General features: G+C 42.0%; 1 protein-coding gene across 1 annotated transcript in view; it reads right to left on the bottom strand.

The window, feature by feature from the left end:
- Positions 1 to 14973, bottom strand: part of LOC139208057 (cytoplasmic protein NCK2-like) — a 33641-nt gene that overhangs the window by 4329 nt on the left and 14339 nt on the right. The window contains exon 2 of the mRNA XM_070837604.1: positions 5026 to 5267. Coding sequence (XP_070693705.1) covers positions 5026 to 5251 — 226 coding nt within the window. The 5' untranslated portion in view covers positions 5252 to 5267. The remainder of the gene's footprint in view (positions 1 to 5025; positions 5268 to 14973) is intronic.

Genomic DNA, 14973 nt, shown 5'->3' on the forward strand with positions numbered 1-14973 from the left:
GCATTACTTTCAAATGGAAGTGACTAATACTATGTAATATATAACATCTTGAAAGTAACTTGCCCAAAACTGCCTAAATGTTCCCCTAAGTTCACAAGCTGCTAACTTTCTCTTAAAATCACAACTGTGAGCTGAAAGATGCTAAAATGCCGCACAGAGCCAAGCCGAGCTGGTGATTCTGTGTGGGTTTGTCACCACAGGCAAACCCTTTGACAAGCACACTGTTGAATTTCAGCATCGCAGCAGCAGTGAGAGGCTGTGGAGACAGACAGCAGGCTCTAGAAAACAGGAAAAAGGTCTCAGCTCCACAGGGAGAGGAGGCAGTTTAGGTCAGCAGGAAACTAATTGAGGCTGCAAGTTGCACTCATGGGCCCTCAGAAGCACCAAAACTACTTTGGAAAAAAAAAGAGGATGCAGGACATCCTATGAAAAATCTCTGCGAAGGACAGATCGATAATAGAATTAAAACATCCATTTGCACCGAGCGCCCCATGTCATTTAACTCATACCAAATGAAATGAAAGCTCATCATGTACTTAGTATTTTGTCAACACAATCTATTCACTGTATATACGTCTGAACTAATCACAAGGCTGAAAATAGGCGGTGTAGACAGGGAATGAAAAGTGGAGCAGGCACCATGGGCTTGATAATGACAGGCACATCCACGAACAAAGTCAGCTCCTCTCCCACCTGTCTCTGACTTTTCCACTCATGTACTTTCAAAGACGTCTTTAAACGTGTGTTTGCACACTTCAGGCTTTAAGTTTGTAAAGTGTCTCAGCTGAGCACAACCAAGGAGATCTCCTCTTCAAATTCATGTTCACATGATAATGATACACTGTGCTGTTGACAACATTTAAACCGTTCACTTGACAGTTGAGGCTGGTGTCAGCCTATGCTCATGTGTGCTGCTAATAACTGAAGTGAGTTTCTTGACAGCTGATCACCCAGTTTTTTTCCCCCCACAGAGCCTGCTGAAATGCCACAGAAATGTCACTGCTGAATAGAACATTTACATTGTTTGGAAAATTGCTGGGTTCACACAGAGTAGCATGAAACTTGTTGGCAGCGAGAAGAACAAGGGGAGGAAGAGAGCTGTGAAGAAAGACGAGTGGTCCCTTGGCAGCTGTTTCTCACACACAGTAGGCCAAGCACATCAGAGGCCACAGCTGACAAAAACGCAAAGACGTAGGATGAGACAGGAATAACAAGCAGATCATGTTTATGGATAGCAGCGTGTATCCGACATATCTGATAGCTGTGTGCATGTGCGAGCGAGAGAGAGGGAATTCTGTATCTCCTGACTGGGAGCCAGAGACAGAGGTTGACTCGTGGGCCTATATCAGACAGTCCCTTGGGAAAAATAAAATAGACTGTTGCTGCCATGGGGTACAAAGGAGACGCATACAAGAAGGCAACAAACACACGCTCCCTTGAGCTAAACGAAAACACTTTAACGTACACACACTCACACACATACACCTTTCTTCTTCACTCATTTCCACTTCAAGGCACTGGCCTGCTGGTTAGATCAGCAGCATGCGATATTTCCTCCTCCCACACATTCACTCCCAACCTTCACCTACCTCTTCATCTTGTGGAAGGAGAATAGATTTTCAAGCCCAGAGGACTTCAACTCTGAGGGAAATGAGTTGATGAAAGCCTCGGCGACTGCATGTTGCAGCATATTGCTTCACTCTATAGCTTACAGTGGGGGGCAGCGTGGAAGATGCTGTAATAAGTGAGTCCACACAGTGCCACGCCACCCACCAGACACATCGGAGCGTGTGCAGTAATGAAAAAAAGCACAACCTGGCCTCTAAATGAAGCATTAGCACTGTGTCAGCGAGTGCTCCGATTTAAAAGAGTACTTAAGTGAATCACAAATTAGCTATGTGGCCCTTTAAATAACCCTGTTCTCAACGTTTCACAAGTGCCACAGGGGTCTTTGTGCATTACAGAGTGTAAAACCAGTGAAATCTGCCAAAAGGCTCCAGGAGACAAATGAAAATGAATTTGAATTATTACATAGGAATAAAAAGGTGTCAGCATGCTCATGCAGCATTTGTGGGCAAGAAATAGATATTTATAGTTTGAAATTACAACTGTTTTTAATGAGAAAATGTTCTGGAAATCTGCCTTTATTGGATGGATTACATGGTCAGGTTTGAACAACAAGAAAAATCCTCATGTTCAGCCTTTCCTGCTTTTTTCTTCCATAGCAGCCCCCCCCTATGTGCTGTTGTACATTTGTCTACACGCCCACAACACATTTGGGGGGGGCAGTGACACCTCAGACACCAGACATGCGACTTGCATGCGTGTGTGAACTTGTATTGTTGCACACAGCCCCTCAAAAGACGTGTGCAAATAATCAAAATCTGAGCCAGGTTCTGCAAAGTCCCTCTATAGGTTTAAGATTTTGGAGGCTCTAGCAGACATCCAAGCTTGTATTAAGAGCTTTCTGACCGAACTACTGTAGAACAAATATTGTGCTTTACACAGCTGCACATTTTTGCCTTCTTTCGCAATTTGTTCTAGCAGAAAATGGGGATGTTTCACTCAGTACTTACAATAACTGTGTTCATTAGAAAGCACCAAGTAAAATGGTCCAGTTACAACAATGAGAATGACCTTTGCTGAATTCTTTCACCCATTACCGTTTTTATTTCCTGTGAGAGGAAACTGGGGCACATAGCAGCACGCAGCCATTTACAATTCAATTCTGCCAGGATGGATGTTGATGTTACTACCACATTAAAGCACATTAAATCAGGAGGAGAAGCTGGAGATAACAGCAATCGCAGACTATCGGCAAGGTCCATAATCGCAATGTAGCCTAGACTGACTAAAGACCCTAAAAGGAGAGAAAATAGCCAGAGACTATACACGGGATGAAGTAATCACGTTCTCAGCCAATCAGATTCTCCACTCAATTGTGTGAGCAACATCCATTAGCCCTTGACCTCACCTATTGCTCATCACCTCATCATGAAAATGTTCTCGCCTATTGGATTTGCTCAGGCTTTTAACACTAAAGAGCTGCTGGCTGGAAGCAAACTACTCAGACTGAAATGGAACTAGGCCATAATGTTGTAGTCGATATGTAACTTAGTCAGGGACAGAGAGGTAATCCGTCATTCCAGCACAACCATTAGGCGGCTGATTTCTCCACTAATCAATCTACTGATCACAGAAAAGCAGAGACCTTCGGTGACAGAGAGAGGGGCTGATGGGAACAGTACCGAGGTGGGGGAGTGAGGGGGAGACGCATGTCGTCTCTGTGCACAATGAACCCTGCTGAGGGTGACAGTGGCAGGCTGTGCCACGCTGACCGACATAAAGACGCAGAGTTTCCCCCGAGGGCCGGTGTCCACGGACCCAAGAGGAATCAGCGCATTAGACCACACTCCCTTCATCTCATCCTACCCTCTCTTTAACCCTCCCAGCTCTAAATATGGCTATAGCTTCACGGCCACACAGATACTATTTTTATTACAGTTGCACTTCACTTGATTATTCAATCTTGCTACAGTTTCTACCACGTTTCTATTTTCTCCCCATCTCCCTTTACCATCCTGGCAAAAAGTGGAAACTGACGCTAAAGCTGTCAAATCAGATGAATTTCTGTGCTGTGCTCCATCCTGCTGCCTTCCTGCTACGAGAAAGTAGAGCAAGCTGATCATTTTTAGCTTAATTCTTTCATTCTTGACTTGAACTATATAGGAGCACATCCGAGTTTAGCACACATCTATAACTGATCCCATCTAATTCTGTCAAGGCAGCTTTCTGGCCATCACAGCCGTGACATCTGTACTCTGTGAGCGATGAGGGGCTTCAGTGGCCCCAATAACTTTGTGCTTCGAGCTCCAAATTAAAAATCATAAAAATAAATTAGATCATATGCTGTTGGGAAGCTTGATAGCTATTACAAGCAGGTTATGAGGTAATGTGTCTTACTGTGAGTCATAACAAATTAAACCAATTTCATCATGTGTGAGTGGCAGAAACAGAGATCTGGGTTTCCTCCAGACAGCTGCACCAAAGAGCTCACAGATAAATCAAAATACCAACGCAGCAGATAATTCTGTTGTGAAAAGGTTAAAGACGCTGCTCACTGACATGTGGGGGAGCTACGTACGTCACACACACCGTCTCCTCTGGTTTTATGCACAAGCTCATGTGTATAAACTATGCTACAAGTGTGAGCACACGTTCATATCACCCTCAGAGTAAAGAACCATAATATGGACACAGTTCGGTCGATGCTTAAAGATATTCAGATGTCTGGCTCCAGGGTATAAAATGTGATTATGTATTCATTTTAGGCGTCTTATTTTTTAACGTGTGAATGTGAATTCTGTTTTTGTCTGAAATTATACGCTGGTCCAGTTTTACAAGTCGGTGTGACGGGTTGCAAAAGGAAGAAAAGGCCTTTATAAGTGACACTAGGTGCATATGACAGCCTCCTATTTGTTGTAACCATTTAAGTTGATTAGATCCTTGATATAGAAGAGCTGAAATCCTCCTTTATTTTCTGAGTAGCTTGTTAATAGCCTGTTTAGCCTGTTTTTCTTTGTTTTGCCTAATTTGAGAAGAGTAGGAACAACTCTCGAGCTATATGCACTCACACTATATGCAGCGACAGCCTCTCCCATAAGCTGGCAGCTATTGCTACATACACAGTCCGATGTATTCAAGTCATGAGTGGGGACTGAGAGACAGTGTGCTGACAGCTGAGAGCAACGGCCAACTCAAGATCCCTGGAGTGCACAGTGACAGCTCCCAGCTAGGACAGAAACACGATGAAGGGATCACTTTACTTCAGAGAAGATTCAGGCCAACACACACACACACACACCCCTAACACACACTGCTGCTTATGACCACATCTTAACTCCTCCAACCAGGAGCAGAAAGTATTGAAAAGGAAGTCCCCTGATTTCCTATTTTTACTAAAAAATAATCTACTGACAGTGAGAACTTGTACACACAGACGGACTGAAACTAAATTCCTCTTACCCAGTGTGTCTTTGATGTTCTTCACCAGCGAGCCTTTCTTCAGGCTGTTCTTGCGCTCAACGTAGTTGGATGGCACGTAGCCTGTTTGGTTGGTGAGGTTGCGGACGCGCCACCAGGTCTTTGAATCATCCAGGAGGAAGAGACGCTCGTTTTTACGGATGTCAAGTTCCTGGTCCTGCTGGGCCGTGTAGTCCCACTTGGCTACAACAATCACCTCCTCTGTCATCTTTCATGGAGTCCTCCTGTGGAGAAGACGAGGACTGGGGTGAGCCGAGGAGTAACGGACATTACAAAGCACCACACAGAGGTAGACAGCAGCTTAACAGTGATTATAGGGACAATTTGACACAGGGCAAAGATTAACAAAACAAGAACAACTGACATGACCTGGTTCAAAGCCATTTGTCAACACTGCTACACCTTCAAACAGCCACTAGGGGGCAGATAGGTTGATCGTGGGTTCCTAAGTGAATTAATGATTGATTAATTATTAAGAGGACCAGATCCATTAGCTAATTTACTTTGTAAAAGGGAGCATAAAACCATTACACGGTTATTCATTGGTTCATCGAACATCGAAACAAGACTCTATTACAATATATCTACTATACAACATTGATTTAAATGAAAATGCATTATTATTTCCAGTTATTATTTAAAATTTTAATTTCAAGGTGTGAGTGTGTAAGCCTCAGCTTTGCTGTGACAAGTGAGAAGTCATTACAGATTAATCCAAATTCATCCAAACCCACAATTTTTTACCCACTAATCCCAGCTCATATTGTACATTAGACAGGATACACCCTGAACAGGTTGCCAGTCCATCACAAGGCCAAATTACATAATCAGCTAAATATGAGTTTAGCGTTCTTGGTAATACTGGGTGCCTAAAGAGGCACTAAAACCGATAATTCCTTGAATGAAGATCATGGCAAAATCTCAAATTGCTGACTACACGATCACCCCCATGTGTAACAAATGCATCCACAGTGCACCCCTGGAGAAGGTACTACATACAACCTACAGTTGAAAACGTGATAAGGTACGCAGGCCTCAGCAGTCACTACAAAATGCAACATTCAGCCCCTAAAAAAAAACAGCACAAACACACAAAATCAATTTGTGTGCTCATTCTGCATGCTCTCTCTCTCACACACACACAAATAGACATGTGCAAAGCCTTGACTATTAGTTTTTGAGACAGATAGTGAGCGATTACATGCTCTATTTCACTGGGTCTTAGGTGAGGTGATTTGGCATGGGTTTGCTGGACCACCTTAACTGCTGAGGAATTACACGTATCTGCTCACGAGAAAGGCCAACGGGAAACCGATTGCCTATTTGGGGATATGCACGAAGGGATCAGGACGGTTTGATGCAATTTTGTTTATTCCTGTTCCGCAAAAACTTCTTTTTCTGTGATAAAAGGCGTCTGACGGCATGAGAACCATCCGAGCAATCCAGTTTATATTTAGCTCTCCGCCAAGTTAATAGTCTGCAGCTGGAAACAAGATCACTGGGATAAATAAAGGAAGTAAAAGGATTCAGATGAAAAGAGGCTGTCTGAAGATAAACGTGACTTCAGAGATAAAATGAATGGTCATGTAGCATGTAGTCATGTTGTGTTGGCAATGGTTCAGCCCGAATAATCAAATAAAACTGTCTATTTCATATCTAATCTCATTTAAGCCTAGAATTAGCTGCACGTATTGTGAGACGCTGTGATTTATGGCAGCAACACCCTTCAGCCGAAACTCCTCTACAGCTAAATTACATGCAATAGATACTTTTATACGTCAAATTAATAATGATTAATTTATAACATGACGTGCTTCCGAATGAAAAATCCCCTCACAGTTAAATGGAGACTACTGCTAAATTTGTGTGCGGAAGCATGTGGCTAAATATATTCATGCACATTTAATGTGTGTGCACAACAATTCTGAGTTTTCCACAAGACACAAGGGAAAAAAAACAGATTTAAGATGCAGGGGGAATGTATATACCCTTACATGTATTGTCATTTACATTTTATTCTTTAATGAGAGGGCAGAGTACAGATAAAACGTAACCACGAAAGAGAATTATGACTCATGAGGAGTGTAGCAGCTCAAATTAGACCATATAAAAGATTCCATTACTAGTGGAAAGACTGATATCTTCTGTGGAGGCTACATTTTATGAAATGCAAATGGGAGCACTCTGAAGCGCTGGCAGCTTTTTTTTTTTTTCTTTCAACCAAAGATATTCAATTAGGCCACAACCACAGAGGCCACGCAGCCATTAGTGAATACATTCTTACTGTTACAGTCACAACCGAAAGCAGTGTCTAATAGTAGTTGCTCTCCATCTCTATAACAAGCTGTAAAAATTCAAGGGCGATAGTTTGTACAGGAGAGCATTGCACTTTACTTGTAAATGTGCCTCTGCTTGCCGTCACTAAAGCTGTCAAACTGGATTTCTGCGCAGGCCGGGACAGGGACAGTAGAGGAGGCGAGGGAGGAGGGAGTTGTGCAACACACCACTTGGAGAGTTTATGTCAAGTTCACCATAAGTTAAGTTACTTAACTTTCCAGGATGTGACAACTTTTTACAGCAGCATCAAAGGCGGCAGAATGGAGATGGTGGAAGGGTCAGTTCGACATACAGGAAGAGACGATGACAAAAACTTTTCAAAGCAAAGTAAATAGTAGTGGAAGGGCAAATTTAGGGCAAGATAAGGGATGAAGACGTCATCTCTTTGAGGAGACAGGAGGAATGTGGCTTCCATCTGCCTCAGGCTGTAGCTGCTGAATTAGACCAGAGACTGTATATAAAGATCTAAGATGCGTCTCAGCTTCCTTCCACTTTATGAAGCCATAATATTCTGGATACAGCGCCACCATCTTGCGCTGGTGACATCATTTGGACCTAGTAATGATCAGGGCCAGAGACACAGTCACTGCTGCTCAGATTCTGACTTTAAATGCACACGCCCGACCTAATCACAGGTCAGAGTTGGCTTTTTTCACTCGCTTTTTATAGCATCAAATAACAAATAAAAATCGAACTGATCAGATCTTAAACATACAGACCTCTACTGCGACTTCAGTTACGTTTTTCATCCCCTTGGAGGGTGAAGTTTGAAGGGTTCCTTCACGGTCTGAGGAAATTCTCCCTCTTAAGCTAAATAAACTATTTCAAACCCCCTTGGATCTGCTGGAGGAGGCATCGTCACAAAGCTGAAAATAGGCTGTTGAGCTCATGAAAAGGTAAAGCATGAAAAGATCAAAAGATAGCGACGCAACAAATGTGATGATCTTATAGACCATGATACACTCAAACTAGCCAACGTTATATAAAGTAGTATACATTAATGCAGCAGTAACATTAATCCAGAAACATCAGATATAATATATATAAGACACTGGCAGGAAGCGTTTACTGCATTATGACTACAGTCAGCAAAACTTACTACAATATTATGTACTTGTACCTCAGTTAGGTTAAGAATACAGCCCTTTTTCTTATATCAGAGTATTTTCAAAGGGAGGTATTAGTAATTTTGCTTAAGTAATGGACCTGAATACAATCTGAACAGCACACCCAGAGCCTGACTGCTCCTGTGTGTCACACTGTGGGTGACCTGGGTGGGAAGGAGTCTAGTGGGTTTGTTGTGAAACTGAGCCTCTCTGGTGTGTGAGACAAGTAGGCTACTGGCACGTTGCCACAGAGAAGTTCATGTTATCAGTGGGGGTTATGTTATCAAAGTCAGTCATTAAGTGTGTACATAAGCTCAGGTTACAGTGTGAGAGTTACTGAAAGGCTTTTTGTTGTGTTTGCTGCCACAGAAAATAAATAAAAGGTTCCTGTTGATGTAACATTATTCCCCACAGCAGAGTTTGTCCAGACTGTGTAAAGTTAATGTTAGTTAGCAGCAATGAAACAGGCTAAAGCCAATTAAATCAATTTCAACACACATTTGTTGTCCATAATGCAGAACCATCAGGCAAAGAATAGGCTGTGTCCCTTGAGTTTACCACGTCCTTTTGGGTTTTAACACACAGAGACATAGGACACACCTAGCATCAGCACTGGGATTAGACAAGGCTACTTTCCTTTTGTTTTATTACTTTAATTCCTCCTGGTCTGGATGGATCCACGAATGACAAACCTGACTGTATCTTTTGGGACATTACTGTCACTACATCTGAGATATTAAAAATACAAAGCGGATCAGACGTTTCTTCTACTTTCTTCCTCTCCACAGTGTTGCAGACCTGAACCTCAGCCTTGCAGCATAGGGCCACATTCACACCAGCAGTTCAGTTTATTTGTTTTTTTGTTTACATATTAACATAATGCTGGAAGCTTCTGGCATTAAGAAGTCATCTGACAGGTAACTCAGTGATTGGGCAATGCTGGTGATGTCATCTTTTATCATCAGCTCTACACACACAGACCCACAAGAGGAAATTAAACTCTGGTGATGGACAACAGGTATGTCTGCACTTTACCAATAACAATGTGTTCATTTTACATCTCTGGTGTTCACAAAGCACTTACAAGCAAATAAATGATTATTATCATCATCATTATTAATCCTGAATGCAACTCAAACTGATTTTATGAATAAAAACAACCAGGTAGAAACAGGACAGATGAGATGCTTTGTGGGGGATAGTTACTAAGGCTGATATCAATTCAAACTTCTTAAGACCCCGGTCTGTTGTTTGCTCTGCAACAGATTTGACTGACAGCTTATACACCAGCCAAGCCAACAAAGTGAACCAAATGGGCAAGCGCATGAGTTACTTTAAACCAAATCATGCAAGTCAGGCATGAAAGCACCTTAAAAATTGATCTAATGAAACAATAAACCTTTCCACAATTGTTCTAGCTTGGTGCCATTTCTTTCCACTTGTTACTTGATGTAAATTGGGAGGATAATATTTGATATTCTCCCGTCCTAGCATGAGTATTTTGCCGCTCCTCATCCATGATACCAATATCTGTCTCCCTGACAACCTCACTCGTTAGGCAGATTGATGGGAGTGCCACTCTACATCAAGAACATCCTCCTCTGTGGGCAATCATGTGTGTCAGAGTGGCAGCTGTACCACTGCTCATTCTGATGCCTGCTAATGTGTCGTCAATCTTGACGCAGCAGTGAAATCCACGAGGGCAGCTTAAGTCTCGTTTTAAACCATTTGAGCCTCAGTCGACTGTGAGCAAAAACTGGATCCATTAAACAGAAAATGATGTAATACATTTGTCATTTAATCAGAGCCGCTAAGTCATTCTCCTTGATATGGTTAACCAACAGACAGGTGGTTGAACAAAAAATGCCTTTCCTATGAGAGAGAGCGAACAAAGAAGCAACAGATTTGCAAAAGGGTGGGTTTTAAAAGGGAAAAGCCTGAGAGCTCATGCTCCTCATGACCCCCCCATTCCTCTGCTCTGAGAGTTAAAAGAGGAAAGATGAGCGACGGACTGCTGAGCTGGGCTTCAGCACTTCACAACTCCCTTCACTGAGGGGGGAACGCTCAGAGGCTCTTTCAACACCACACAAAGAGAAAGGGAAAGCAAAAGAGGATTATAAAAAAAGACGGGATGTTTAAAGAAAAAAGGTCTGGCAGAGCTTTCTGTGTTTGGCATTCAGGTCAAAGACAGGCAGGATTCATCCAATCGAAGACATTTCCACCTCCCCCCTGCACTCCACACTGTTTGCAGCATTTGCTTCTAACAGGAAGGAGGAATGCTTTACTCCCTATTGGCAATCAGTGTCTGAAGCACTTGGAGTGAACGGAACAGGGTGAAACATGAGGAAGCCAGACTCACTGTTGCAGCCACTGTGGACAAGGGTTTGTGATTTAAAGAGGACTAATGGTCTCCTTCGCGGAATAATTTGTCTCCAACAACAAAACCAGGCCAGTTCAGCGTTAGATGCCTTTAAAATCTCAACAAAGTTTTCCACATGTAAAGCTGCAAAAGCATACAGGACATTTTCTCTGACTAAACTAAGGTTTCAGTATATGAGCTCATCTGCCTCTCTGTGATGAGGTTGGTGGTTGCTCTTCTTCAGTTTCAGGAGGAGAAAACACTTGAATGCCATCAAATTGATTTAAAAAAAGCCCAAAACTCAAACCAAACAAGGACATCTCAAATAGAACACCAAGAGGGTTTCTCGCTGTCGGCTCAAAATAGGACTGAGAAGGCACATTCAGACCACACAGATCGAGCCAGGGCTGCTATCACCACACCACATGACTACACATCTACACACTTGAAGACAGAAAAGGCTTCTTTATCAAACTCAGCTATCCCAAACCCTGGTGAGAAGCATAATCTAAACCAGAGGGATAAAATCCCTGAAAAGTACAGATCTTTATTATGAAGATAACAGACTGATGACAGAAAGACATTTATAATGAAAATTATATAACAGTAGAAGAATGAGAGTCAACCGAAACAGAAGTGGGGCCAGACAGCTGAACAATGAGCTTAAACTGGCTGTAAAGCTCAGTAAAGCCGAGGGGAGCCGCAGACCGGGGTAATAATTCTCAATAGGCCCATCACCATGAGCGACTTCTTTTTGTCTGCACAAAATATGATGTCGTGCACACAAGTTACTATGCTGTGCAAATGCTGCTTCCCCAAATCAGGTGCAAAAGCCATCTCAAAACACAAAGACGTTGGTTAAAGTTTTATTTTAGCCTTGTTTAAATTCTTGCTGCAGTAGCACAAAAAACACCTGATTGTTCTCATGAGTCTCATGAGCTCCGCTGGATCCAGTGCATGGAGCACACAGATGGTAGACTCTACAGAGGACAGTACTTCTGAAAAACACTAAATTATTTCTGGCATGTTTACATGTTAGTGGTAAACCAATGGTAGATTCTTAAAAGGCGGATATAATAATGATAGCTGGGAGAGGGAATAAGACGAAGTGCATTCCCTGCAACACAGTCAGAAAATTACCTCCATTAACATACACAAAAAGGTATTAAAAAAATTATAGAACCATTACAAGAGTAGTCTAAAAACAACCAGCTTGAGACTTTATACAAACGTTGGCCCACGAAAACAAAACCAAGTGATGCCTTTTGCTACTAAGAAACAAGTTTTGCGAAGTTCCATGAACACTGGAGTGACGTCCATAATCTGGCTGGTGTATTTACAGAGTGGAGGATGAAGCTGCTGGAGAGTAAAACTACAAACAACAGACTTGGTTGGCCAGGGTTAGCAATCGAACGGCTAACACGGACTGCACCTCTTCCTTTCTCCATGTAAAATGTACATTCCTGCTTGACCAGTGGTGGCTCTGCAGCCAGCGGCCACTATTGGAGCCAAGTTCTGCTGATAAAGATAGTTTGTAAATCCACATCAGAGCCGATTGATCGGTTGACCTCAATTACATTTATTAAAAGCACATGGGGTGGATATTATGCGACGCCAACCCAAACTTATGAACGGTTATTAAAATTTTGATAACTGATTAACTGTTTGAGTCATTTTTCAAGCAATGTGCCCCTTTTCCAACTTCTTAAGTGTAATGATTTGATGCTTTGCTGTTGCTTGAACAAAACAATCCATTTGAAGACATCACCTTGGCTTTTTAACTTCCAGTGATGGACATGGTCTGACTTTTTATAGACCAAACGATTATTTAAGAAAATAACTGGCAAATAAATTGCCATTTAAAATAATTGTTAGTTTCAGCTCTAATGCCTTAAATCTTAATGACAGAAATGTGGAATTCCCTTCTTTCTTTGAGTGGACCATCCTCCCCCATAGCTGTCTTTACAAGCAATTTTTCACATGCCACTTTCATTTCTGTCATCGCTTTAGCCGTCCTCCCCCGAGTAGAGCCAACATTGTTGAGTGAGTCTCCATGACGACAGTCACTGGGTGGTCCCATTTTCACTGACAGGGGTATTCCCAAAAGGATCCCAGTTTCATCCCTTCACTCTTCGATTTTCAATATTTCTTTACAAAGGATCAACTTCTACACAAAGGCAAATGTCGACTGTGTACCCACAGGGTGGCGGTTTAAACACAGATTTACTTCTTCCCCATTAAAGTTAAAGAGAAAAGGAAAGCACTAAAAGAGATAGATTAGACAGCACTACATCTCCAGGAGTGTCCCTACAAATCCCCAGAAGAAGTGATATTTCTAAAGAGGTGTTACCAACATGCTTTATGTATTGAATGTAAAAAACCACACGAGAACATGAATTTAACACCCTATTCTGACATCAGCGTGATGGCACTACAGAAGGGTATGACTGTGCATGACCACCATTATTTAATCCCTGCATCACACATTATCTGTGCAGACAGATGGTAGGTATTGATGTTTTTTCTACTGAAGCATCAACCTCCTGTCTCTAATGTGTTAGAGATCACATTATGTGAGTTACTGTTTTAATTAGTATCTGCTTAGTTAAGGCACTGAGTAGTGCATCATGTTAATTTGATATTATCATTCCATCAAATGATTGCACTGAAAGATGATAAACAACATGGAGTCCCTGCTGCATTGAGTTTTTATTCCTCTTTTTCTCTCCCACACTTCAGCCATAAATAGACTTCAAACATGGGTTGTTTTCTCTACTCCTTAATGCCCACTTTTCCTCCTTCCATAACAGGGAAGTGCTTGTTCGCTTTGCACAGCTCCCTGCACTCCAAACACATGAGACGCGTCTTCTGAGTAGCTTGTTCTCTGTGAGGTTTGTAACACAATCCACTCTATAGAACCTGTCTCTGTTACAAGCCTTTATCTATCACCATAGTTTTCCATGTGTCTTTGTTTTTTTTATAATTTTTTGCAGCTTTGGTTCAAAAGTAAAGTAGGAAGAACTGTTTCTATTTTTAACTCTGTATGTGACAGTCTGGTATCCATGTCCCTTGGCACAACAACAAAAGACGAGCACTGTAAAGCACAGCAGGGCAAATGTAGGGAACACACCTTTGATGTACAACGTTGCTTGTTTTCCTTCGACTGGAGGAGACAGAAAAACCTGAGGTGATGGTGTGTTTGTGTCTGACAGAGAGCGAGAGGGGGAGATAAAGAGAGAAACAACCTATGTGGGCAAAAAACCAGCCAAACAGCTCCAGGCCAAACAACAGAGATGTGACAGTGGCTAAAAGCTACAGTATTGTTTTCAAATGAATTGCACTACACTGTACATTTTAATATATTTTGTGTAACCACTCATCATGAAGCACATTTCTACGGACCTTCTCTCTGAAACTGAGCTTTTTGAAAACATGTTTTCATTGTGGATAAATCTGAGGACACTGGACACTGAAGCGTGACGAGAGTATAACGTAGGAAAACTACGATGCAAGTTTTATTGGTTGCAGAATGTAAAGACGACAAGCACCTGTCCTTACTGTCCTACCCCTCCCTCACTAATTCTAAATGTCAGTGTAGCTAATCACAAAATTCAGGTGTTGTCATTTAGCAGTATTTATGTTTATTTATATTAAAGGATAACTCGGGTATTCTTAAACCTGAGCCATATTTTCACATATTTTTGATTTGAAACGACAGGTATGTACAAAAACTTTAGGAAACAGTCGAGCAGATCGCCTCTGCTGGTAGCTGAGAACGGGCAGCAAACAGGCCAGAAACGGCCGTTGTATTGCAAAGTCATTTTACTTTGCAGTACATGGGAGTGCCTGGTTTACTGCAGGTTGGTTTGTTTGCGTTGTGTGTCACACACACACTATGTTGAATCCAAACTAACCATTTAAAACACCAAAGTCACAATGACGCAAACAAACCAACTGAACAAGACAGCAGTAGACTAGCAACTACTGTGTAAAATTACTGTTTTTTGTCAATGGAGTCTGGTGACTTTGAGCCAAGTGATTTCACAGCTGTTTCTGGTTAAACAGAAAAGATCTTACAGATCTATTTCTGTAGGGATCCTTTCTGTAATATTGTCACAGGCGACCTAC

This window comes from Pempheris klunzingeri, chromosome 10 (genome assembly GCF_042242105.1).
Source record: "Pempheris klunzingeri isolate RE-2024b chromosome 10, fPemKlu1.hap1, whole genome shotgun sequence".
NCBI classification, from domain to species: Eukaryota; Metazoa; Chordata; class Actinopteri; order Acropomatiformes; family Pempheridae; genus Pempheris; species Pempheris klunzingeri.